The sequence below is a fragment of the Apostichopus japonicus genome, chromosome 5 (genome assembly GCF_037975245.1).
Source record: "Apostichopus japonicus isolate 1M-3 chromosome 5, ASM3797524v1, whole genome shotgun sequence".
Lineage (NCBI taxonomy): Eukaryota > Metazoa > Echinodermata > Holothuroidea > Aspidochirotida > Stichopodidae > Apostichopus > Apostichopus japonicus.
This window is the reverse complement of record NC_092565.1, coordinates 16,749,090-16,774,275: the sequence shown is the minus strand read 5'-3', so window position 1 is coordinate 16,774,275 and position 25,186 is coordinate 16,749,090. Positions and strand designations below refer to the sequence as shown.

At 37.3% G+C, this 25,186-nt stretch overlaps 1 protein-coding gene across 5 annotated transcripts in view; it reads left to right on the top strand.

The window, feature by feature from the left end:
* Window positions 1-25,186, top strand: part of LOC139967867 (zinc metalloproteinase-disintegrin-like ohanin) — a 54,183-nt gene that overhangs the window by 10,023 nt on the left and 18,974 nt on the right. For all 5 annotated transcript variants that reach the window (XM_071972015.1, XM_071972014.1, XM_071972017.1 and 2 more), the window contains exons 5-10: window positions 6,695-6,771; window positions 14,454-14,566; window positions 15,764-15,909; window positions 22,283-22,354; window positions 23,071-23,240; window positions 24,822-24,906. In XM_071972015.1, the coding sequence (XP_071828116.1) occupies window positions 6,695-6,771; window positions 14,454-14,566; window positions 15,764-15,909; window positions 22,283-22,354; window positions 23,071-23,240; window positions 24,822-24,906 (663 nt within the window). The remainder of the gene's footprint in view (window positions 1-6,694; window positions 6,772-14,453; window positions 14,567-15,763; window positions 15,910-22,282; window positions 22,355-23,070; window positions 23,241-24,821; window positions 24,907-25,186) is intronic.

Sequence of the window (25,186 nt, the reverse complement as noted above, 5' to 3'; positions counted from 1 at the left end):
TCGCCTTCCAGGGACGGAGAGAGCGCTTTTGGCTTTATTTCCTGCATTGTTGAGCACAATCGGAAGAAATCCAATCCTTTCGTGGAAACCAGAGCGTGCCAAATTGTCGGTTAACCACTCTCCAAGGTATTCTACTGGAGTCAGCACCATGTGACCCCATGATAAGACTAATACAGGAAATACTCTTTTTTTTTTCTAGTCCAGAGCTTCATTTGCTGACTAAAATCTGACTATATGTCCTCCCGTTTGAACAGCATTTAGTTCATTGACAGAAGTTATACCCTCAATCTGAAATATACACATGTACATAAATGTACATACATTCCAAGTGTTTAACTTTTATCCCCATTATCCATTTTCTTTGAAAGTTTTACCTCTTTCTGGTCATATCACTAATTCTTTTTCCTCTTTCCAAGGTCTTTTGTTTTTCAACATTAGTGAATTTATAAAGTTAATATGCGTTGAGTTAGATATAGCTCAACTATGTGCTACAGTAACTTTTGCACCATAAAAGATTGCCCAAGATCACAGGTATTTGGTGTCGATGTTTCAAAGAACATAGAGCTACATTCGCCATGATGTGTCACTTTCAACAAGCCATCTGATATTCATTTCAACACAGTATCTGAAACACCTCATTAATATACATGTATAGTGATTTACTGTACGTGGTTACAATTAGTGAGCTATGTCCAGTCATAAGGTATTAACCATGTCATCCAACACAAATATTTTGCATCCCCCAAGGAAAATTTTGCATCCCACAATTTTATTTCAATGTTTTATTGTTTCCATTACAATCTTTGACAAATTTCAAGCCCAATTTTATGCCTCCTGTCATGATTTTGATGACAAATTTATATGATATTTTGTACTTTCTGTACAGTACAACATAAATGATCATTTGAGAAATGTAACTTTAGGCTTTAAGTATTGCTGATCAGTGATTAACGATAATTCCATGTAATTGTATATACATGTATACATATGCTTTGAAGAACAAATATTATTTATAGCTACAATGGGTTTCACACCCGTGATTTATACACAAATATGCTGGGCAAAAGAATTTTATCTGGTTTTCCCCTCGGACAACAGGGTCTTAAATTTTGGTTGTTTGAATGTCACATTCGGTTGTCCAAAACAAAAGTAGCAGAGAGCAGTGACCAGCAGGAACATTACATTGTAGGAGAGGATGTGTAGGTTGGTGAAAAGCATTGTCGGTGATAGCAATTTATTATTGAACCTATTTGGGGACATTTTATAATTACAATGGAATTTGAATTTGATGTAAACAACTAGTCATCCGTGGGTCAACCGGCTCTATCTAGCTGATTTTGGTTACAAGTCCGAACAGACATTTGGTCGTCTCAGATGACCAGACTACTGTATATACCATTAAACCAGGTTATCCTGAATAGTCCCAGACTTGTGAGTTACAGTAATGCCCTGATTTACATTGGTGGCAAACATAATTCTTACTTCTTACTGGAAGTACAAGTTAAAATGCCAATGTGTCTTAAATGCATAGTGTACAACCAAGGGAAGTATTTTAAGATATTGTAATCTGAGTTACTTTGTCAATTACATATCTCTGTATTTTAAGCAAATCAGAAAATATTAGATAGTTATTATAGTTATTTTGGAAGAGAATTCTGGGTCAATGAAAGCAGTCAAAGCCCAACAGATCAAAATTTTGTAAAAGTTTCACCTCCTGTGGGAATTGTTCAATTAGAACGTTTGGATGACAAGAACCAGATGCTGGTTAAGTGGCGTATTGGCTTCCTAGAGTACTTAAAGAGATTATTGGAAAGGCCAAAAGTAAAAAGTATCAGTTATGCTGTTTCTACAATGGTATGTGTTGTTAGAATGTTAATCAGTTTTACGGCACTGGACTTTTAGAAAGTTTATGCATGACATCAATGGAAGACTTCTGAACACTGTAATTTTTACTTTCTGAATAAACAGAAAATACTTTGCCTTATTACAGTATTTAGAGATAAACTCTAATGTGTTATCTATGACAACAAAGAACTGAAAGATTTCATACTGGGAAAGTATTTAAACCATCACAGATGTGTTTCTATTGTAGTTTCAATGGATACCATACATGACATCTAGAATTTAGAAATTTGTTGAGATTTTTGTTTCGCTGCTGTGAAGCCAAAAGGAATCAACGCGGTGGTGATGGGCAAAAACATGAGAGAGCAGTGATCTCATAGAGTGTGGGTCATTGGGGGCACAGTGCAAGAAAGTTACCAGTTTGTAGGCTAGGTAGAACGGGTTGTTTATGAATAAGAGACAGGTTAGTATCACCGTTCGATCGTACATGTTGCCCAAACCAGAAAGTTTGGGGGCGGGGGGGGTTAACATGTGTATGTCATGTGTGTGTCAAAGTTCACTAGTTAAACTTGTCCAAGTCTTCAATCTTTTTAAGACGATAACTCAAAGTAAAGTTTGAATGTGCTTTCTATACTGTACTTGGTATGTAAAGCAAGCTTTGGGAGATCTATAAGAAACCCTGTTGCTTTCGCTGCCTGTCTGAAAATAATGTGAACAGACCTTCAAAAGAGCACTCTTTGCATTTCTCAGTATTCGAAGGTAACACCAATGATCTTTAATACCATTAACGAGCCAAACATGAATATCTTTCATGACTGTCATCTTAAAGGGTGCTTTGTTAACAAATAATCATGAAGGATACCTTCCGAAATATGGAACCACATATTCATATTACTGTATATCAAATGGTGCTCTTTAGGTTTAACAATATGAACTTTGTTGAAAGTGGACAATGATCTCATCGATGGGCTACAGTATGGTTGTACAAAACAACCTTTTGAAAAGGAGTTGTGTCCTCATCCATTATGTGTATAGTGTGTGTTTGTAAAACCACCACTATGACTTCACATATTACAATACAATAGCAGTCTTGTGTTGGTCCATGAAAGTGACTGTACTGATAGTTACACAGTTCACCTGAAGTACACAATAGGGCTAACTTTAGTCTTCAGTTGTCTGTATTATGGTAAAGACTCAAGGAAAACAAGCATGCATGGAGATTGGTAGACAACACAAAGGTGGAATTGTATGCTTTGGTTTCGCATGCAAACAGAGGAAAGTCTCACCAAATGAATGTACACTAAGAAAACAGGAATATTGATATTTTTCTCTGTACAAGACTGTTTTAGCTCATTTTCAGTGCTTTTTATGCTGTACAGAATGAGAGCGTCCTATGTTTCTATAAAACTTGAGTCAATCTTCTGCAATAATTGTCACTGTGGAGCAGTTTTTAATTAGTTAATGAGTCTGATACAATTCACAACATTTTTTAACCTGGACACATTGAAAAGCAGGAACGTACAATCATGAGATCTGTCACTTCTATCCCTCTTGTTAGAGTTGCACATGCCTCGATTGCACCTGTTTCACATATTTGACAAAAATCTGAACATGGAGTGTCATGTAAATGATATCTACCGGGCTGCATTTCTCGTTCTTCATAAGATTGGTAAAATTCTTCGTTTTTTGAACAATCAAACAGCCAAGGGACTTGTCCATGCTTTTATTACATCATGCTTGGACTACTGCAATAGTGTGCTCTTTGGTCTTCCTGATAGTCAACTGGCTAATTTGCAACGCATTCAAAACTCTGCTGCCAGGCTGATCACTCGCACTAGCCCTGTCTCTCACATAACCCCCATACTTTCATGACTTTCATTGGCTACCTGTCAAACTTACAAGGTAATCCTTTTAACCTTTAAATGTATTCATGGTACTGCGCCACACTACTTTGGTGAACTTGTTCAAAGTTATACCCCAACTTGCCGTCTGCGCTCTAGCACCCAATCTTTGCTCTCTACAGACCCTGTGTCCACTAAATCTCATGGCCAGCGATCTTTCCAGTACTCCTCAACCCTCTTTTGGAATAAACTCCCACTCAACATAAAGAAGGTCATGTCTGTGGAGATGTTCAAAACTGTATTGAAGACACACCTGTTTTCATTGTGATAATTGTTATGTTTACTCTTATTGTATATTGTGTACATACCTTTCACTTTCTTTTGTAAAGCGGCGAGACTTTATTATAACTTATTATAACGCTATATAAGATCTGTTTATTATGATTATGATCCACAACCATATGGGTTCACTGGGTTTCCATTTAGCCTGTTTCCTACAAGATTTCTAACCGCAGGCGCGTAGCCAGGGGGGGCGAAGGGGGAGACCGCCCCCCCTTGAGCATATTTTTTGTATTTATTTTATGATATCGAAGTTTTAAAGTAGCTGTTATAAGAGGTTTTAATATTTGTTGTATACCAATAAATTAACCGTGTCTGAATTTTCGAAAATTCCCTTACCAACATTCTTCATCATACTTCCCTCTACTTGTGCAATTTTGACCGGTCTGTTAGGGGTTGAAGGGGGTTTTTCTATATTGGTTGTCTATAGATGAAGTTTTGTGCAACATTATGGGTATGATTTGAAGTGAAGTGAATTTATTATTCAAATTCTGAACAAATAATGGGATTAAAACCTTGAAAAGTCGGGCTGACGGGTATTGTGGGCCGCTACGTAGAATTACCTACAAAAGCAATAATCCACAGGAGATGCGATGAGGTCAAACATGATGTGTGACTAGTGACAATCTTGAAAAAAGTTATGAATGAAAAAAAACTATTGGGAAAAAATTGGTTCTCAGGCAAAAGTGTACATCTGGTTGGTCTTTTTCAAGCCCGAGAAGTGCCATTTCCGGTGATCTGGGGGGCTATCAAAAACAGAAATTTTCTTGTACGCTGCGCGCCAACCAATGGTGGCGCTCCGCTTTGATAGTATTTTGGGGATGAAAGTTGTTACGCGCCTGTTCCTAAGCAAATGTCCCCCCTAATATTTGAAACAAATCGCCTCACTGTCTAGACCTAACTAACAGACGTTGTATAACAGGCTAGCCCGTGTAATTGTATCATCCAACTGTTACGTAAAATCATAACACAATGCCAGCTTTACCTCAAAAGAAAAATTGCAGATCTAGTATTGATTGTTCTAAAACCAACTGGCTTTAAGTTTTGTGCAAAATATTAGGTAACCAGTACAAAAAATTCGTCATTTGCTGCATCAAGGAGGCCTGGGCTATGGTCATAACAAGTAATATGGCAATAGTATAGGCATGTCGAGTCATGTCCAAATTCTTCGATTTCTGTCATTTTTTGGAAAAGCGTGCAGGTGAAATCCGTCTTCATTTGTGGTGGAGCAACCTGAAACAACACATCCGCTCGGCATTTTAACAGTTATGAGATAAATTTACGTAAAAACAAAACTCCAAATCTCAATGACTACAGAGCACTGCAAAGTGTTGTCTCAGATATTCAAGAATGTTAACATAGCGTCTCGGAAGTGAGCTGAGTTCCTCGACTGATGTCACACCGCATTACCGTATATATACAACAATTTTGAGAAAGTTTTAATTACCCTCGAATTTTTGATCATATATTCCTCGGGGATGCAAGCTTCGTTTGACAAAAATTTGGATACCATAGGAAAACTACGTGTGTATAGAAAACGATGATTTATATAAATATTTCCGTTTCACCCACTCTTTAAACATCACTCTCTATCCTATTTACTCTTTCTGTGATTTCTACTGCACTGTAGGCTGAAGTATTTATGGCATCCATATAGTAACTCTCTTCTCCTACTGTATATGTACCTATATATTGAAGCTTAACCCTAGGCTATAATGAGCGTTTGCTTTTATAGTACAGTACAACATCAAGAATGCCAGACAAGGTTGAGAATTAATTAATCTCAATCAGGGATGTAATGTTTTGATAAGGTTTCAAACTGGCCAACTGCCAGTGACATCATTCTGACATACCCATTTTTGCCTCAGTGATCAAATAGGCAAACCAAACAGTTGCCAATATGCCTGCCTATACATGAAATTATCTGTCTCACCTTCTGCAGTTGATCCAGGCTGTGTACCTTATGTTCATATTTTTTGTTCTTTTTCATACTTAACATTTTCTTACCAATAAGATACTGTCTGTTAACAAAATTTCAAATTGAGAAAAAAATATGAATGGGTTATTATATCAAAGACGACATGGATGCATGTGGCAGTAAAAGTTCATATGGAGATTTCAGACACCATGAAATTCGTATATGAATTAACTCTGTAAAAATATTGACAGAAGTCAACCATGTGTGCTGTACTTCCACAATATGGTAGAATGTAAAACATTATAGGAGACTCATTCACTGTAAGTTAACTGAGGCAGCTAGCTTGACTGGCACTTCCTTTTTGAGAGCTGTACGGACAGGACAGCTAGCTAAAGTACTGTCATCGTCATAAATAAAATGATTTAATCCCAATGTCCAACCTCACCCATTTCCCACCCCCTTTTTCACCACCACCTTAAGTTATCTGCCTCCTACTGAATACGTAGTCCAGGGAATAATTTATTGTTGAACTTTTGTGTAGCAGTTTTGAAATCTCTGAAGTTTGTCTCTGATAAGATAATATGGTTGCTCTGTTGAAAAAATTGCTACAGGTCTTCACACTTGTAGGGCAATTTGACCATTTTGTGATGCCATGCCGGATAAATGATTCCCTGCATACAATTCTGATTTACCCTATAGTCTTAGTCTATGAACTGGTAATCGTCATGCACTGTCTTCATTTCCCTCTTCACAGCACCACTGTTATTACCAAGGTGGAGTCAGGGGACATAATTCATCCAAAGTTGCATTGAGTACTTGTAATGGTTTGAGGTAAGTCGTCTTTTCTCAACGTTTACACTCTTGCTAAAGATTTTTGCTGCATTGTCTCTGAAAGGAATATTTACTTCATCTTTGTTGACTGCTGGCAAATCGTCAACATTTGAGAGATGAAAGCCCCCTTCCAAATGGCTTCTTTTATCACAGAGATGTGAATTTACAAAAGTTGACATTTTACCAGCTGGTGCATTTTGCAATATCAAAGTGAATGAGATGGCTTTCCCTGGCATTTGAGCTCAAATTACCTTTAATGAAATTGTGTTTAGTTTAATGTTTAGATGAGTAATCAACAGAGTAAGGTACAGCATTTGCCAAAATGAAAATAACATGTAGCGCAACCTAGAACTTAACAGTTGAAGTATCGATTCAAAGACGGTGTTTTACAGGTTCACAGACGATTAATAATAAGACTGTAGAACGAGAGTAAAGCTTCTGAAGAATAAGTGACAGACATGTACGCTAGTATATATCAGACCACCCACTTGTCTTATATTCTGGAGTGAGGGAGGCTTGATCAGGAAACAATAAAGGGTCTTCTAATTAGTAATTACCACACCCAGTTATTTATTGCCTGTAGCATTATATAGTATATATGGCCAGATATTAAATGCACTGTATGCAATAATGGTTCCGGCATGTTTAATCCCAATTGAAACCTGTCTTCTCTCATTCATTTACTTCCTATTTATAATGCTATCTTTGCATTTATGCTGTTGACCATTTCCCTCTTCCCAAATTTACCAAGGCAACCTGCAAACATTTTTTTACCATTATTGTGGAGTTCTCAGTTCTATTCAATCTTAACCATGTACAGTACAGGTTTTGTTAGTCATTGCATGTTTCTGTTCCTGGTTTAATGTTAAGTGTACAGTATATAGTCTCCCATGTGTGAGGACAAGCTTGCAGGCCAGGAATTAGTAAAAAGTTTGTTACCATTGGTAGGCCTACATTCGTTTAGACTCTTAAGGCAGAATAGCATATTTCATAATTCATTGGTTCCTTTGTTTTGATGGCCTTGACCCTGCACTCAGCAACCTCATTATGACACAACTATATAATATTGGTAAAGCCATGGTGATATGCTCCATATTCAGAGTGTCTTTTATAGTTTAAGTTCTATACCAGTGTGCAGTAGAGCTCATAAAACACTTGTTTGAACAGATATATTGTATTCTGCACAGAACCTGATAAATTGAGTCACATAACATTAACTTACAAGGTACACTGTCCATCATTAATTTTAAGAGCTCTATAGTACTGAGGTGAAAGGTTAACAAAATGTTAGATATGATCCATATGGTGATATGCTCCATATGAGTGTCTACATAGTTTAAGTACTATACCAGTGTGTAGCCATTTTGTTCATTCTTATTTGCATTCATCATCATCCATTGTACCAATTAGTACCAATTAGAAATTATTTCAGATGAGATTACTTTAAGTTAATTACAGTATTCCCAGTTTTGGCAGGGAATATTTTGTGTAGCATTTTCGAAGGCTCCAAAGTTTGTCCTCTCGTTGAATACTATAGTTCCTGTATATACAGTATCTGTACACTTAAGTATAGAAAGTTGCTCACTTTGCATGAAACATTTTGTGATGCGATACAGTGTTCATATAAAGTTTCTCCCTGAAATTAGGTAGTTACTGTTTCCTTAATTTCCTGTCGACCTGTGTCATTTAATATCGTAATAAGTAATTTTAATATGACTGGAAGTGGAAATGAGGTAATTATGTTATCATATTTTGCCAGCTTCTTGAATGTAAATATGCAATTATGGATAATTTGATCACTGTTCACTGGAAGATCTCATTTTTGCAGTTGCCCTGAACAGGAAAAGGGAAGTGTCAAAAGTTTCATTACTTACATTTGAAAGATAAGAAAACTTAGTTTGTTTATGCTACTGTAACTTATATTGTAATGATCTATAAACTATGTTGTTACACTTTTGGTTTAAAAGTTTAAAGCTTGGATATGTTGCAAACTTAATCTTTCCAAAGTAAAGCTAAAAGCTCATAAATATCTTATTTGGGAGGTCACGGTATGAACTAAATGGTCATGTTAATCCATTGGTTTATGAATCATAATATCTCAACCAAACCCTGTTCTCTTAATTTGATTTCAAATGAACAACAGAGTACACTTGGATGACATTCCACCCCATTTGTTTGTGAACAGCTCTATCCTCCTCCTCCTCCTCCTCCTCCTCCTCCTCCTCCTCCTCCTCCTCCTCCTCCTCCTCCTCCTCCTCCTCCTCCTCCTCCTCCTCCTCCTCCTCCTCCTCCTCCTCCTCCTCCTCCTCCTCCTCCCCCCCCTCCTCCTCCTCCTCCTCCTCCCCCCCTCCTCCTCCTCCTCCTCCTCTTCCTCCTCCTCCTAATCGTCCTCATCCTCATCCTCTTCTCATCCTCATCCTCTTCTCATCCTCATCCTCATCCTCATCCTCTTCCTCATCCTCTTTCTCCTCCTCCCATCTTGCCCTTATCCTCCCCTCTCCCACACTTGGATGACATTCCATCCCATTTGTTCTTGAGGCTTTGGAATGCATGGTTTGATACCATAGACATTCTTATTTTTGCACATTGAGTTTTGTGTTGCATCTGAGGAGCTAACCTACTGTACTAATAATCTGTGTGTTAGTCTAAACAGTCCAGCCGCTTTCCTTGGTGAGCCTTTGCCAGTTGTCAGTTTCCCAACAAAGGAAGTAATTGATTTGAAAAACAGCATACCAGGACAAATTTCTTTCTTCAAACAGCTCTAACCTTACATCACCAAGCTGTTGTCTGTGATGACCCTGCTTTATGTAGTTTGTCATATTTCCTTGTTTGTCATATTGCAAATAATATGCATGTGTAATGAAAGGTGATATCTATCACAGGTTGTGGGCTGCATTTAGCTGGAAAGGTAATACCAAAGTTGCCAGAAGAAGAAAAAAACAAATTAGACATTTAATGCTTTTGCTGAGAAACAGGATCAAATTTCAAGTGGTCTGTTATCTGACAGCATCATACATGTAAACACATACTGTACCAGCATCAGTTATTGATTACACACTGTATCATCTGTATGTACATTATGATACATGTTTTACAGAACATTGAAAACGTGCGCCAAAAGTCTGGGCCTTGAACATTAAAAGAGACGTCACTATTGGTCTGTCATAGAGATAACTGTCATGAACAACCCCCCCCCCCCCCATACTCACCCTATCTTCTGCAGCAAGGAGACACAAACATCATTGTTGGTCTTTGTCATAGAGATAACAGTCATGAACAAATCCACCCGCCCCCCCCCATATTCATCCCATCCTCCACAGCAAGGAGACACAAACCCAACCATTATTGTAAGTCTTTGTCATAGTTATAACTGCCATAAACAAATCCCTCCCACCCCCCCCCCCCACTCACCCCATCCTCCACAGCAAGGAGACACAAACCCAACCATTATTGTAAGTCTATGTCATAGTTATAACTGCCATGAACAAATCTCCCCACCGCCCCCCCCCCCACTCACCATATCCTCCACAGCAAGGAGACACAAACCCAACTATCATTGTTGGTCTATGTCGTAGATATAACTATCATGAACATCTTCCCCAAACAACTTCGCAAAATCTTATTCCATTTGAGAGATACCACAGACATCGAGTTCCTTCATACACAAGCCTGTACTTTATCAAGTCTTAATATGACATCATTGTGCCTTGTTTATTTCTTGCAATGGAGATGGGTTTTGCAAATGCTGAATCTAACATATTGAAGCCCTTAATATGACCTAATAATGGTATTGGTTTCAGTGTCAACACTTTTAACTATATACCTTCAGATCGTAGTGGCACTATGACCTTAAAGGCATTGAAGACTCTCCCCAAACCGCGTGCCGTGCTCTGAAAAAGGTAACTTTCGGTTGCTTGCAAGTGAAGTTTTCTGCTTGTCGCTACAAACTGCAGACAGTAATGAAACGTGATACCTTGTTATCTTTAGCTGGACCTGAGATGTCCATTGCTGTATCGTTTGTACAATGTGCTGTGGGTATTGACCGCAGCTGTATGTACGGACTGTACACTAGTGTCTAATTACCGAGAGTAGCAAGCTGTGTGCGTATTTTCTGGGATCTATGGTGGTGTCTAACACTTCTGTTACACCTCATTCGAAACTAGATCAGATAACCGGCATGAGACGTTTCTTTGTGCACGAGTCCTCACACCCTTAAACAAATAACTTACAAAATGACTGCTGCCAGAGTAGATTTGGAAGTAGGATATCTCCAAACCAGAACAAGATATTTCTTAGCTGTTTGGGTGAGTTGGCCTTCACAAAAATCTCTGTCATATAAATCAAAAGACATTTGGCTAAACTTGGGTCTTATGTCTGCTTTAATTCTTCTAGGGCTCAAATTGATCAAGGTTTAGTCTAACTTGCATATGAGATTCAAGACAGAAGTGCAAGTGATCAGACTGCAGTACTTGTCAGACTTATAGTATCAAACAAGTGCAGGTAAATCCTAGGTACATCCAACATGCCTCACCTATGAGTATGAGTACACATCCAATAGGCAACTACTATGTACGGTTTCTGTATTAGTACAACAGTATGAGCACAAATGTAAGTAGAATTCCCCTTGCTCCGAATTTTTTCTTTTTGTCTGAACATAGAGACAGTCAGAACATAGAGAGGGAACATAGGGATGTCACCGAATTCCCCTTGCTATGAGTCATCCTCCTCCCCTCTTGCTCTTATCCTGATGGTTTCCTTATAATCACAGTAGGTACGTCATCATGAGTCAACAACAGTTGAATCAATGGATCTGACATTAGGGGTGTATAAGGTGTGGTGTATAGTCAGGTAGCAGGACCGCCGCCGTAGAAACACCCAGACACACATGCATATATGGAAACACATAGTAGTGTAATGATGTTACAGTAAAGCAGTGTCAGGGTTCATCAATACAGTTCAGATAAATTGCATTTTACCATTTGTCCCACATACAAACCTGTAAGGGAGCCAAAGTGCATGTAAACTTATTCCTGGCTGTATGCCTGGACAAACATACAGTAGGCCTACAAAGCATATACCGAGCAGGACTTACTCAGAATCTTCAAGGAGTTTATTATCATGTTTATTTCTTTTGGACATATGGGATTCATTTCAATGTGGCTTTGAAGGTTCAAGGTTAACTTAGATAGATATGGATTTTATGAGATTTATAGCAGTATTTCAATGGGAACAATTTCTAACAATTCAATAAAGAAGAAGAGGAATAACCTATCAGTCAGTAATGCCTTTGCCATGACCCTGTTGGTACTAACAAGTAACCCCACCAAACTGTTAATGAATGGGGCGGGGGGGGGGGGGCAGTCCCAGGGATGTCATGGTGCATTGTCACCAAGTTCATTTAAAGGTGTAATCAAAGATACAGTACCTATCTCATGTAAATAAAGTTATTGGACATGCTGTTTGCATACATGGTGAAATGGTTGATGAATGAGGGGCAGTCCCTGTGATGTGATCGGTACATTGTTGCCAAGTTTATTGAAAGGTGTATTCAAGATACCTACCTCATGTAAATACTGTAATTAGATGCTGTTTGCGTACATGGTGAAAAGGTTAATGAATGAGGGGCAGTCCCTGTGATGTGATCGGTATATTGTTGCCAAGTTTATTGAAAGGTGTAATTAAAGATACTGTACCTACGTCTTGTAAATACAGTATGTAGGTAGATGCTGTTTGCATATGATGTTGATATCATAACATGAAAATGTTTTTCAAAGGGGAACAAAATCAACAGACAGAAATTGAGTCATTTATTACTCTTTATAAATATAGATACCTTTCACTTAGTAACAAAACAGTACAGAGGTGTCTTTTTATGACTGTATAGTTTGATGGATTGTAATAATCTCAGTTATTAGTTGTAAAGAATTAGGTTTGGTAAAATTGCCAGAAAATCGAAACTTGAGAATCAGGGCTCTGCTTTAAAAATAGATCATGTGATTCTTCCTACTGTCTTGCATACCAGAACTATTCTGTCATACTTTAAAAAATTGCAAAGATTGCAAGATTTCCAACTTTTTCAACCCATGCCATCGTCTGACTGCATGAACACTAAATTACAGCAATGATCAAATAAAAGTTCTTCTGCCTAATTAGCATCTAGCTTTTTTATTTAATTTACCATTAGGGTGACTGACTTAAGGATGTTAAACAACTTTTCTGGGAAACCATGCCCCCAGATCTACCCACCCCCCCCCCCAGGTACGCTCACACCTTCCAGTGTCACAAACCAGTTACCACCTCTCACACAAGAAATCCCAGAGGAAATCCTTGACACACTACAAGTTAAGACTATAGTACTCCATACAGTCCAATGCAGTTATGTACTGTGTACTGGCTTAACGTGACTGTTACCTCCTATTGTACTGTTTTACTTGTCAAATAATACTGACCATTGAATTTGAAGGTAGGATTATCTTTCTTGTGGGCTTTGTAATACACCTTCTGGATAATATATATGCTCATAAATAATTTCATATCTTTGACAATAGTTTTGTAACATGTACCCCAAGAATTCAGTCTAAGTTCTGTTTTCTTGCTACACCTTGCTGATAGGACTGACCTAGGTCTAAATTATGACCATTATAAATCTGTTCAGTGTCTGTCTGATATCATTTAGTTGCAAGTGAACTCCAGTGTGGACGAATACACTACATAACATTGCTTCACCTTTGATTCAAGTTGAGATACAAACTTCCATCGTTCTGTTATTGCCCTGAAATATAGGGCACGGTTGCTAAGCAACATGAATCCTTCTTCCTCTTTAGTGTTGATTGTATCTAATATAATTCTCTCCCTTTTCTCCCTCCAGCTGACATTACATTATATTTTTATTACATTGACAGATGTGGTTTATTTTGATTGAGAGTCTTATGTACAGTAGCTGTAGGTACTTTGTCTCATAGTTCTGTGTGGGCACAGATGTTATAAATAGCAGGCATTGCTAACAAATCATGAAAGTTATGGACCATCATGTATTCTTCCAAGTAACATGTAATTAATTACTGTATCTGTAATTTCAGTACATATGCTACCATCTCCAGGTTCGAACCGTTTAGTCTATACAGTGTCAAATGTTCTGTCAATTATTGGTGAGTGAGTGACGGACTTGTCTGGAGGGCATTATTTGAGAATTCCTATATTAGCATCTGTGATATTATATGATTTGGACATGAATTAAGGTAGAGATGGAGGACATTTGATGAGGTTGGGATGGGAGGGGTGGGGTGGGGGGGGGGTAAACAAACCTCCTGTGCTGCCAACAACATTTATCTTCCAGATAATGTGATAATTAAACTATAATTGCAACATAAAAAAAAAAAATTAAAAAGGCAATAGCCTCATTGTGTAAAGGAAGGTTTGCCTTTCAATGAAGTGCAGTAGTGTTACATTTTTCATATATATGAATGATTCAATCCAGTGTTTAATGTTGGAGGAACATGGTCAGGCTCTGCAATCATTTTGTGGCACATATACTGTATGTACTGTATTTTCTCACCCTAGCCACTGTTTATTTGGCATGTGTGAGCATGTATGTACAAAAATATATTATTCAGATTGTTCCTCACATATTTACTTAGGAAAGTTTATTTTCATATCTTCTTTTTGTTATTTCTATTTCTCAGCGGTGTGATTTTTCTCAATGGCGAATCATTTTACATTGAACCCCTCCAAGAGTCAGAACAAGAGCATTTAATTTACAGAGCAGAGAATGTTTTACGGGACAAGCCATTGTACAGTAAGTTTTCATTGACCCCTTTAAAGTCTCAATGGGTGTTTGCTGACAAATTTCGGAAAACAAAATTTTCAAAGCAGATTCAATGTTTCTTATTCTAAATGCCATTTGACCCATGTGGGTTTTATGGAGAAAAGCTGTCGCAATCGAAAGAAAGAAATTTATCTTTTTGTTGCCCTTATGGCGGGAATGATTTACTGTAAAATCACTGCGACCGCCCATATCAGCATGTTCATTACACAAATGTAACTTACATATACTCGTGTCGTCCACTTTTTGTACCTAATTTCATGGAGGAAACGTCTGAAACACCTGTTTATTCCTTGCAATGGAAGGAAATGACACAATTTCACAAGCTTCATCGGTATGACTGAAAGAGAGATACTATTCAAATTTTGATTGAAGTTTGTAGAATTTACGGACTAGTTAAAATATCTGGCGAATTTTATTTCAGCTCAAAATGTCTATCGACAGATAACTCATAAAAAAAATGATTAATAATTTGAAAATTGAAGAGAACGGTGTTATTTTCACTGAGCTTGTAGGGCAGTAAGCTGGAGAGGTCGAAGGTAAAATTTGGCACACACACATTGCTACATCATCCACCACTGTACATGATTTGTGTCTATTTTCATATCACCATCATCACCCTGTTTTATTAGGAATTCTGTCCAATTGTCTACATATTTTCCAATTTTTCAGGGTGCCATCAAAGTGTTTGCAAACTTGTAACTCTATGGCCTTTCATGCCTAACAGTGCATAGTACCATTGAACGCAAATGTGGTTAGCATGATTGAAGAATTCCTTTATTTAAGCATTTGTTGGGGTGTACTTTATATTGCCATCTAATTGTTATAAATTGAGCAGTACAATGTACACATGTAATGGTAAACAGTTGATCAAAAATTTGTACGGGCAGGAACAGTAAAAAATTTACACCAAATATTACACTTAAGCATATATCAAGATAGAAGGGAATATCCCAAAAATGATGAAATTACAGAACAATATTACAGGTGCAATGTTTTACTCTCTTACATTGATTCAAATAAATATATATGAAAAGACTGTAAATATAGTGATTTTTAAACATTTCTGGACCACCGGGTAGTAATGGATTGTGGCAGCTAGTAATTTTTTTCTATCGTTACCCATGGGTACCCTGGTACCAGTCTACATCAGTATTGTTTTTTTGACAGCTTTTGAAGGAGATGTCCCACCCCAGTACTTTCAAGATGGAGAGGAGAGGTTGCAAAAGTTAAGGGAGAGTGGTGGAAGGCAAAGAAGAGATGTTCACTCGGAGATGAAGTACATTGAGCTTGTACTAGTAGCAGACAGAGCAGAGGTAATTATGAAATCAATATTTACTGGCCTGCTCTCTCGTCATGGATTACAATAGTACTATTGGCATCGCCCTCCTCGCTTACCTTCCTCGCTCACTCTCATAGTCCGGTGGTGCGTAGAATGATTTGATAAACCTTTTAGCACAGTCCTCCCTTGTATAGCCTATAGGGAATATGTAGAGAGATGTAGTAGCTACAATACAGAATGGCAGCTACAATTGCCTCAAATCATAGATACATTGGAATTTCCAACTTCCCCTTTTCCTTCTCCTCCCCACCCCACCCCCTCTCTCTCCAACATTCAGTGGCATACTTGTATGTGCTGAAGAGGAGTGCATAAATTTCTTCCTTTTTTATGTTGTTTTTCAATTGAATTAATTTTGTTGAGCAATTATTCCAAAGATAGAAGATTGCTTTACAGTACATACCCTAACAAGGTCTGGATCAGCATAGCTTCATTGTAGCTAGTACAAAAGGGTCTTTAGAAATATCTTATACTTTTGACCCTGATAGATTAAACTGCACACCTGTATGAATGGTAGACCTGCTGTGTATAACCTTGAGAGCTACAGCTCTTATTTGATAAACGGTACAGCATCGTACTGTAAAATTTAAAAACAGTTACAAATATTAATAAAAGCCTTGATGACGCTCAGCATAATTTTCAGACTTGAAAAGGAATATCAAGGTTGAGTAATTCAGATTAGATTGTAATTTCATTATACCTCAGGTATCATCAGCCACTGAAATCCAGTTACCGTTAGTCACCAGACTGCTGTACCCGAGTAATCTTGTGGTATTGTATGGATACCCTCAAGGTACCATAACAATCCTGAAAATATATAAAAATGACGGTAATATTAACCCCCCCCTCTCCCCTCCCTCTTCAAAAAATCAATACTTAAAGTGCACTATTAATTAGACCTTTGACAATTTTGGAAGGTAATGTTGCAAAGTGTTCATACAGTACAGTAGATGTTGTGAGAGTATTTGTCGACGTCATTAGTGTTGCGCCGATATTTCCAATATCGGTTTTGGCCGATATCCGATATTATCATCCCAATATCGGTCCGATACCGATACCGATATTTTTTAACAGACAAAATAAAGGCAAAATCGTACTTTTAGTCATGCATACATTCACAAATAAATCTTCAAGTAAACAACAAAATATGGTGTTTTGTTTTCCTTTTGTCCTAAGTTGAAAAGAATGACTTTTTTCCTGATTTTGAAAAAGAGAATTATAATTGAAATCCAACCAGAATCTTTTCCACTGCAGCGCTGCACGCGATAATAAAATGGACGCAGTAAATGTGTGCCTTAACATCGTAAAGACTTACAAGTAGCTATAGTGTTAACGTATGCTTGCAAAATTGCATCTTAATTAGGTTACGAACTGTCGATCACAATGTAAAAATGATAATTTATTGAGTTTATACTCAATGTACAACTTATTCACTTGACCGTATAGAGAAGAAAAAAACTGAAAATCAGTAGAGAAATGGCCAATTGTGTACGGAAAGTAAGGTGGTACACCTTTCAAATATTACGAAAGATCGAACAAAACACTTTCGAAAAATTCACGCAAAACTGGGATATCGTACTAAATGCAACTAATGTCATGTAAACAAGGCTCTAGTGCATCCATTTATGAATATACCGTAAGACCACATCTGTTTTTAAGCCGGGGAAAAAAGAAAGTATTTTCTAGAATTTCCAAAAATACGGAAAAAATAATATCCTACCATAGTTAATTGTATAGCAAATAGCCTAACCACCTCGGCGGTTACGGATCTCACGTAACTGAAAAGTTCCCTGGCAACTTGCCAAAAAATGTTAACAAACAGGTGTTACACAGGGGATGAGCTTACAGTGTGTTTGGGAAGGTACCTGGGAAAATTCGCAGCACATGTATGGCGGTAGTTGGGTATAGGGTTAAACACCGCAGTTGTAAAAATGTACGCATTGTGCACGCTATTCATTGTTAGGCAGTCTAGAGGCAGGGCTTTGCTGAACGTTGTTTGTTTCATAATATCGGAAGTTTTGTAAGTTGCACTTTTTAAAGATTGAAAGACAGATTAAATCTCTTTTCATTTTATAACATAATATAGCTACTCTAACTTGTCATTTTAAAATTTTCATCTGTTTCGTGACAATTTAAATAAGAAAATTATTTTGCATACTCAACTGCGATTTTTTTTTTTATCGCCAGACACGCAAAAAAAAGCCAATTTTTCGGGGCTTTATCCCCCAGGATCCCCACAAGGGGTTCTACCCCATGACCCCACCAAGGCCCTAAGGCGGGCCCCTGGACACTACGCCTTTATGCTCGCCTGCTCGGCGTGTTCGCTGGGCGAACACCGGCGGGAAATCGGCAGTGTGTTCGCGGAAAATTAAAAGTGCAGTTATGCATCATGTTCAAGGTTTTCACGGAGGCCTTTGAGAAAATGAATGGTTAGTACAGTACAGTGTATACATGCTGCACTAATGCTATGTGTAGGCCAAGGTTCACGAAGGTCATTGGTTATATTCGCGCGCCGTAGACGTGTTTTAGAGGTTACGGAGGGTCAGGTTTCCATGGATATTAATCGAAAATGAATAAGAGTTTAACTGACGCTAAAGAAATGGATCGTCTTGGGCAGATTAACAAATCATTGCAAGTATAAATAAGTAGCTCTGCTGTGAAAAAAAAAGTTCAATATCGGCTTGCTGTTATCGGCAATTAGGCAAAATTTTACCGATACCGATATGCTGCCGATATTGCAAGTATCGGCCGATACCGATATTGAAAACGATTATCGGCGCAACACTAGACGTCATACTGAGCAATTAAAAGTGTTTTATTGAATTTGTTATTCCATAAAAAGATACTTCTCTTTGCTTTGTGGAACGAAGTGTACTTCCATTGCATGATCAGCAGGTCTAGATTTAACAAGCCACATGCTTTAAACTTATAGTGCATTTTAAGAAAGATACATGCAAATTAAAATTCCTTAATACATACATTTTACTGGAATTAATACAACATCAACATTAGTTCTGCACTGGCAGTAAAAGTGCCAGTGCGGTATCTTTTTCTAGTGGGAAAATGGAGAAATCTACTGGCATATTTAGCCAGTTAATATCCTGAATTTCAAATCCTGGTCAGCACTCTTAGGATGGGATGGCATGGGATGGGATGGGATGGGATGGGACGAATTAAGATGGGGGGGGATTGACATGTGTCTCTTCATTTTCTTGCTTTTTTCTCGTATTTTCATCCAACGTTTAGCTTTTATACAATTCTTTATATCATAGAGCTGTTTCCATGGTGAATATGATCATGTGGATGATAGTGGTGGCACTTATTGCAATTAAACTTTATGTGTATCGCAGTTGTTTTTGTTTAAAATGTGTTATGGTACAGTACCTCTTGTAGTATATGCTTACAGTACATGCCATTACACTGTGGATTTTTGATTTATCTATCAATCTAGTATACATGTACAAAAAAAGGCTATGAGTTTGTTTATCCCTGCAAATGCACCAAAAACCAACCTCTTGTGAGGAAAATAGAATGCATCTTGTATGGTTACATGTCATAGCAGGTAACTTTGAGAGATGGTTGGGTAGGCATGCATATCCTGTACAGTGTACTGTATATTTGTGAGGCAGGTGGTTGGGTAGGCATGCATATCCTGTACAGTGTACTTTATATTTGTGAGGCGGGTGGTTGGGTAGGCATGCATATATACTTGTGAGGCAGGTGGTTGGGTAGGCATGCATGCCTATACTGTCTATTAATGATACCCTAGGTAGCTTAAAAATACAATATCTTAAAGAAGGATGCTCTCAAATGTCACATATATGCCTTGTGGGTTGTCCACAATGAGAACTACTGTAGGTGCCTCTTGTGTGTTTGGTGGTACTCAAGGGTCATTTGAGGTCAGCAGAGATGAACATTTGACAGATCCTAAATCTAAAGAATTCAAACCTTAAAGAAAGTTTCTCTATATTTCATCAAATTAGGACTGTATGCCGAGCATAAACTGTATCGTCATAAACTGTTAGAACCCAGCCTTATTTGAATGTTTTACCAAACTGCATTAAGAAATTCACTGTCTCTGAAATGATGAGTAACTGCTGGGAGGGTCCACACTCCTTCTATGGTTGTCGAGGAAACATGTTCATATGACAACTGTAAACAGGAGAGTTCATTCTTCCTGTGAGGTTATGTCAAAAGATGGAGCAGGAGGCAAGTAATTACTTCCTCATGTCACGGTCTGTTGCCAATCAAGTCAAACAGCTGATGCAGTCGTTGAACGGGTCAACCTTCAGTCTGTATAGCTTTCCCGCATTTATTCACGCTTTCATCTTAATGAGATTTAGCAACATCAGGATGAAATCCCTCGAATGTGGCTCTCCCCTTACAGTAATTTTTGGAAAACATAAATCTTTGTTGATTATTTTCAAGGGCAACTTGATGTTATCTTTTTTGAGTAGAATTCAAAGGGAAATAATGAAACTTGCCACTGTCTTGTACCAAAGTGTAATTTATATAGGATCATAAATTTGGTTTCTTGTATGTATGTGAATGTTGATATGAAATAGTTTAATGGATGTGTAATGACAGCTTTGAGAATTCAGTCAAGGAAAGGGTATTTCTGAGGTCCATGTAGAAAATTCCTTTATTCACCTCACTTCCCTTTTACCTATCTTCTGTACATTGATCTGTTCTCCAATCTACTGAACGTACAACAATTGGACAAAATTTTGAATCCCCCCTACCCCCCATCCCCAACCCATTCAGGTTGATTTTGTCCTTCCCCAATCCAGCATTCGGAAGTTTCAAACAAGATTCTTACTTGTGAATTTCATTTGCCCAAATGTTCCTTCCCCCCCCCCAGAATTAGTCACTCGCCATCCACCCTTAGTGAAAACCACAGTCAAGTTGATAGGATAAGCTGCAAAAATCCTTAAGCTGCATAGCATTTAGAGATACTGAAAAACTAGAAACTGAAGATTTATACATGGTATGCTTTAACTAACATGTACTGTATGCATCTTATTACTCACCAAGGAATTGATATAATTAAGAAATTCTGTAATAGTGAAGATCAAATGTCATCGTTCAGGTATGACCGAATGATTGATGGTTTGACACTGACATTCGCATACATGCAGGAAGGAAAACAGCTGGGTTAGTGGCCTGGATTTGTTGTTGCTGGCATTTTGCTTTTTGCTTTCCTGGAAGAAACTGAGACTCATTCTAATGGTATGCTGGTGTTATCAAATTACGGTAGAAATTATCACCTGAGTCCTGAGGTACAGTATCTCTGGTGACATCTCAATAATGGGTTTGGAGAGTAATATTTCATGCCAGTCTGTATCATTGTAACAATAGGATGTCAAAGGTCATTTAATATTCAAGCAATGAAGCCCATCTGCTGCCATCTGCCCGTACAAAACAATAGGCTAACCATTCATTCATTCATTTATTTGTTTTTTTCACATAAATATTACAATGATATTACCATGATTACCATGATATTAACAATCCCCTGACTTGAACATCTGATAATAATAAATGATGATTTCATTTTTATCGGTTTATATTATCGCAGGTAAATTTTAGGGGATACATTCTAAAAGTAAATGTATTTCCCAATGCACAAAAGAGAGGATTTCCTATGCATTTATATCCTACACAGACAAGATCATTTACTATGGATATTGGCTAGTGCACAGTAGTTGTGGATAATTGACTGAAATTATATCGTAACAATATGAATATTCATCGGATAGTATTGGCCAGGATGTAAGTGACGTTCAGTGTCGTCTTTCAGTGACTTAAGAAATAAAGTATATAGTTGAACATTATCATGTAATTCTCAATGCAGTACTCACTTTTGGAGCATGCATGTGCACTGTATACAGTATGTGTCTCTCTCAAAGCTTCCAAACACCCAAAGTTCATCATGGTCGTCGCCTAGAGTATTGTACCAACTATAAAATATCTGTGGGAAACAGCTGGTGGTAGTAGTAGATAAAAAGTGACCCAGACTTAAAAATGTCACAACCTTTGACTTCTGACCTATGATGACAACACATTTAAATTACACCTTGTTCAATTTTATGTATCTTTTCTTTGCAGAAAATCAAGTGGAGAAAAAACTTTTTTATTTTCATGTGATGATAGTTAAGAAGTGACAGTAACTGGCAAAGTCCAAAAGTGTTTAAAAGTATGTATATAATATTATTCAAGCAAAATCTGTTTGTATTAAAATGACCAGATTTGCCAAAAGAAGGAGAGACAAGTTAAGAAAAAGAAAAATTTTGGGGACAATTTTCTTCACAAGCCGTTATTCTTATTAAATGTTTCTTTTTCTCTCTCAGTTTGAAAAACGACAAAGCAGCAAGTCAGTGGTATTTGAGAGATGTAAGACTATAGCCAATATTATGGATTTGGTAAGATCAACAATTAGGTAGAAATGGATTTCATATTTCATATTCAAATGCTTCATATTTAACTCACAATGTCTGTTTCCATAGTAATGCAACATGGTTCTTTACGTTAAGATACAACAGAATTTAACTTAACCAGACAGACTGTATTAACCTAGTACTGTACATCTGTCTACCTATGAAATCTTTTTTTTGTTTTCCATATTTTGTTTGGCCTCTACATCTACATATGTATTCCATCTCCCAGTCATTGAGAAGCTTGTGATGCAACTTGTGAAATTGATATATGTGTGTGAATGTGCCCTAACACCCTCCCCACCCCTCCCGTCTTCTTCCACTTCATCTTATTCCCCTTCCATGTTTAGTGATATGGGTAGTAGGTATTAGGAGGAAAATAGTAATACTTATAGTCAATCAAATGCAACTCACCAACTTACAAATTAGACAGCCTCTTGACTATTTACAGCAGATCTTCCAAAGACCAAACATAGCAAATAAAAATATATAATTGAAACGAAATATATTAATGAGGGAAGCAAGTAATGATGATCGTGACTCTCCAGTAAAGAAAAGATTAGCGGCGAGTGAAATTTCCAAGGAATAATGCGTATTTCCAGTAGGATATAGAACAAAGACAAGAGGATGTCTTATTTACTTCATCCAGAAACGACAACAATTTATAGGCTTTTGACTTTGACTTTCTTTCCTTTGATTCACAGAATTATCAAGCTCTCAATACAAGAGTCGCCTTGGCATTGGTTGAAGTATGGAGCAGTAGTGATGAATTTGTAGTTAGCTCCAACCCATCACAAACTCTAGGTATGTTTCAGAACTGGAGGAGGAAGCATCTGGTGGACAGGATAAGTCACGATAATGCTCAATTTATAACGTAAGCAATAAAAAACTGTTCAGCAATTTTATTCTGTAGAATAATGTTGGAGTCATAAAAACAGCTTTTAATGAGCCAGACACCCAATTTTCATATTTGAGTCTGTAATATCTTTCAAATGGAATAAGATATTTCTTGTCTGTTGTGGGAAGCTATTAATCACAGTTATCTCTATCACATAGACCATGATGATGGTTGTGCCTACTTTTCATGTACAGACCAGCCTCTTTAAACTCTGGCGGAACCACAGTAATGTTCAAGTTTATATTTAAACAAATTGAAGAAGTTTGGTATTTCAAACAGTATTTCTGTTTCATTATTTTACATGTTTGCACTCCTCCTTACCTGCTTCCACAAAATAATATGTAAACAATGTTTAATCACTTCTACTTCCTCCCCTCCCCCTCCCCCCACCCACTCACTCACTGACCCACCCCAAGCTACACACTTTGCTGAACATCCCAGTCTTTTGTATAGCAAAATTTTGTGTTAAATGTGTTAATAGAAAAGTGTAATATTTTTCTATTCATTTCAAGTCTATTTGGTCCTTCCTGTTTTTCATTCTTTTGTTTTCTTGTTTTTATTTAAAACTGACTATCTAATGTATTTTCAAGACATAGAACGTGGAAGTTTTTTCATTTTGAAATGTCCACAGATTTGAATGTGCAGCTCTGTTTATTGCTGTATACTATCCCCTTACTATTTTCATTATACACAGTAGCTTATATTAACATCCTTCCTATAGTAATTCCTTGATGATATATTTGCTCTATTCAATCCTCAAAATACAGGAAATTTAAGGTGATATCTCTAGCCCAAAAGTAGTCTGTCATGGATCAAAATAGGAAATTCATCTCTGCTGTTAGGAAGTTGTGGATGGAAGCTGATATGATATTGTTACATCATGATGTAGTTAATTGTGATAAGCTATGACATGCTCACATGGGTCCTCAATGTTAATGTTAATAACAGATGGCCTATAAATGCCAATACCGGGAATCCTGGTGGTGATATCTTGCGGTTACAAATGTTATAGCCGTTGACACCTTTTGAACGACCATTTACCTGAAGTAAATAGGTCTAGCACAAGTTTTTATCGGGGGATATTACTATACAAGGCTGAAGGGAGATGAGGATTTTCCTGTGCCTCTGGTTTGTGAAGTTAAACACTGTTTATTCTTTGCTCCAAATACAGTGTTAATTGTTCTAGGTCGAAGTTCCATTCTATGCCAAATGTAGTATATTGTACGGGCTATTACAAACATGGCCAAAGTTATCATAAAGTAACAATATTCTGTTAAGCTGACATTCACTACAATACCAAGAGAACAAAACATATATACCTTCAACAAATGGTGAATAATATGTTTCGATTGTTTCTTGTTATCACAAACTCAGTTATTGCTTTGTTTATGAATATAGTATTGTATTTCAACTAAAAGGTTACTTTATGAAGTATTGATGGTTACTGTTAAAGTTATCAAACCCTTGCAAGAGCTGACTGATATTTTTTGTAATTTCCTGTGATGGTCAGTCGATGTTTTCCTTTTCCTCCCTTTTGACCTGTTGACCTGGACGTAGCGGTATTAACTTTGATGGCAACACTGTGGGTATGGCCGGTGTTAGTACTATGTGTTCCTTGGACGATTCTTGTGGCGTAACTCAGGTAATCATGGACATTCGCACCTCCGATTTCTCTTTTGGACCCTCTTTGTAGTTTTCACCATCTGATTCTGATGTGTGTGTGGGGAAGGGAGGGAGGGAGGAGAAGAAAATTTGTAAGCAAATACAATTTGCAATTAATAATATATATAAGTAAGCTAATTTGCATTCCCAGGAGAGATTCTACATTTATCAAGTTCGTATATATAAGATGAGGTAGACAGTTGATTATATCATAAAATTTATTCATGCTCATTTTCCAGTTTTACAAGTTTCGTTGTGGG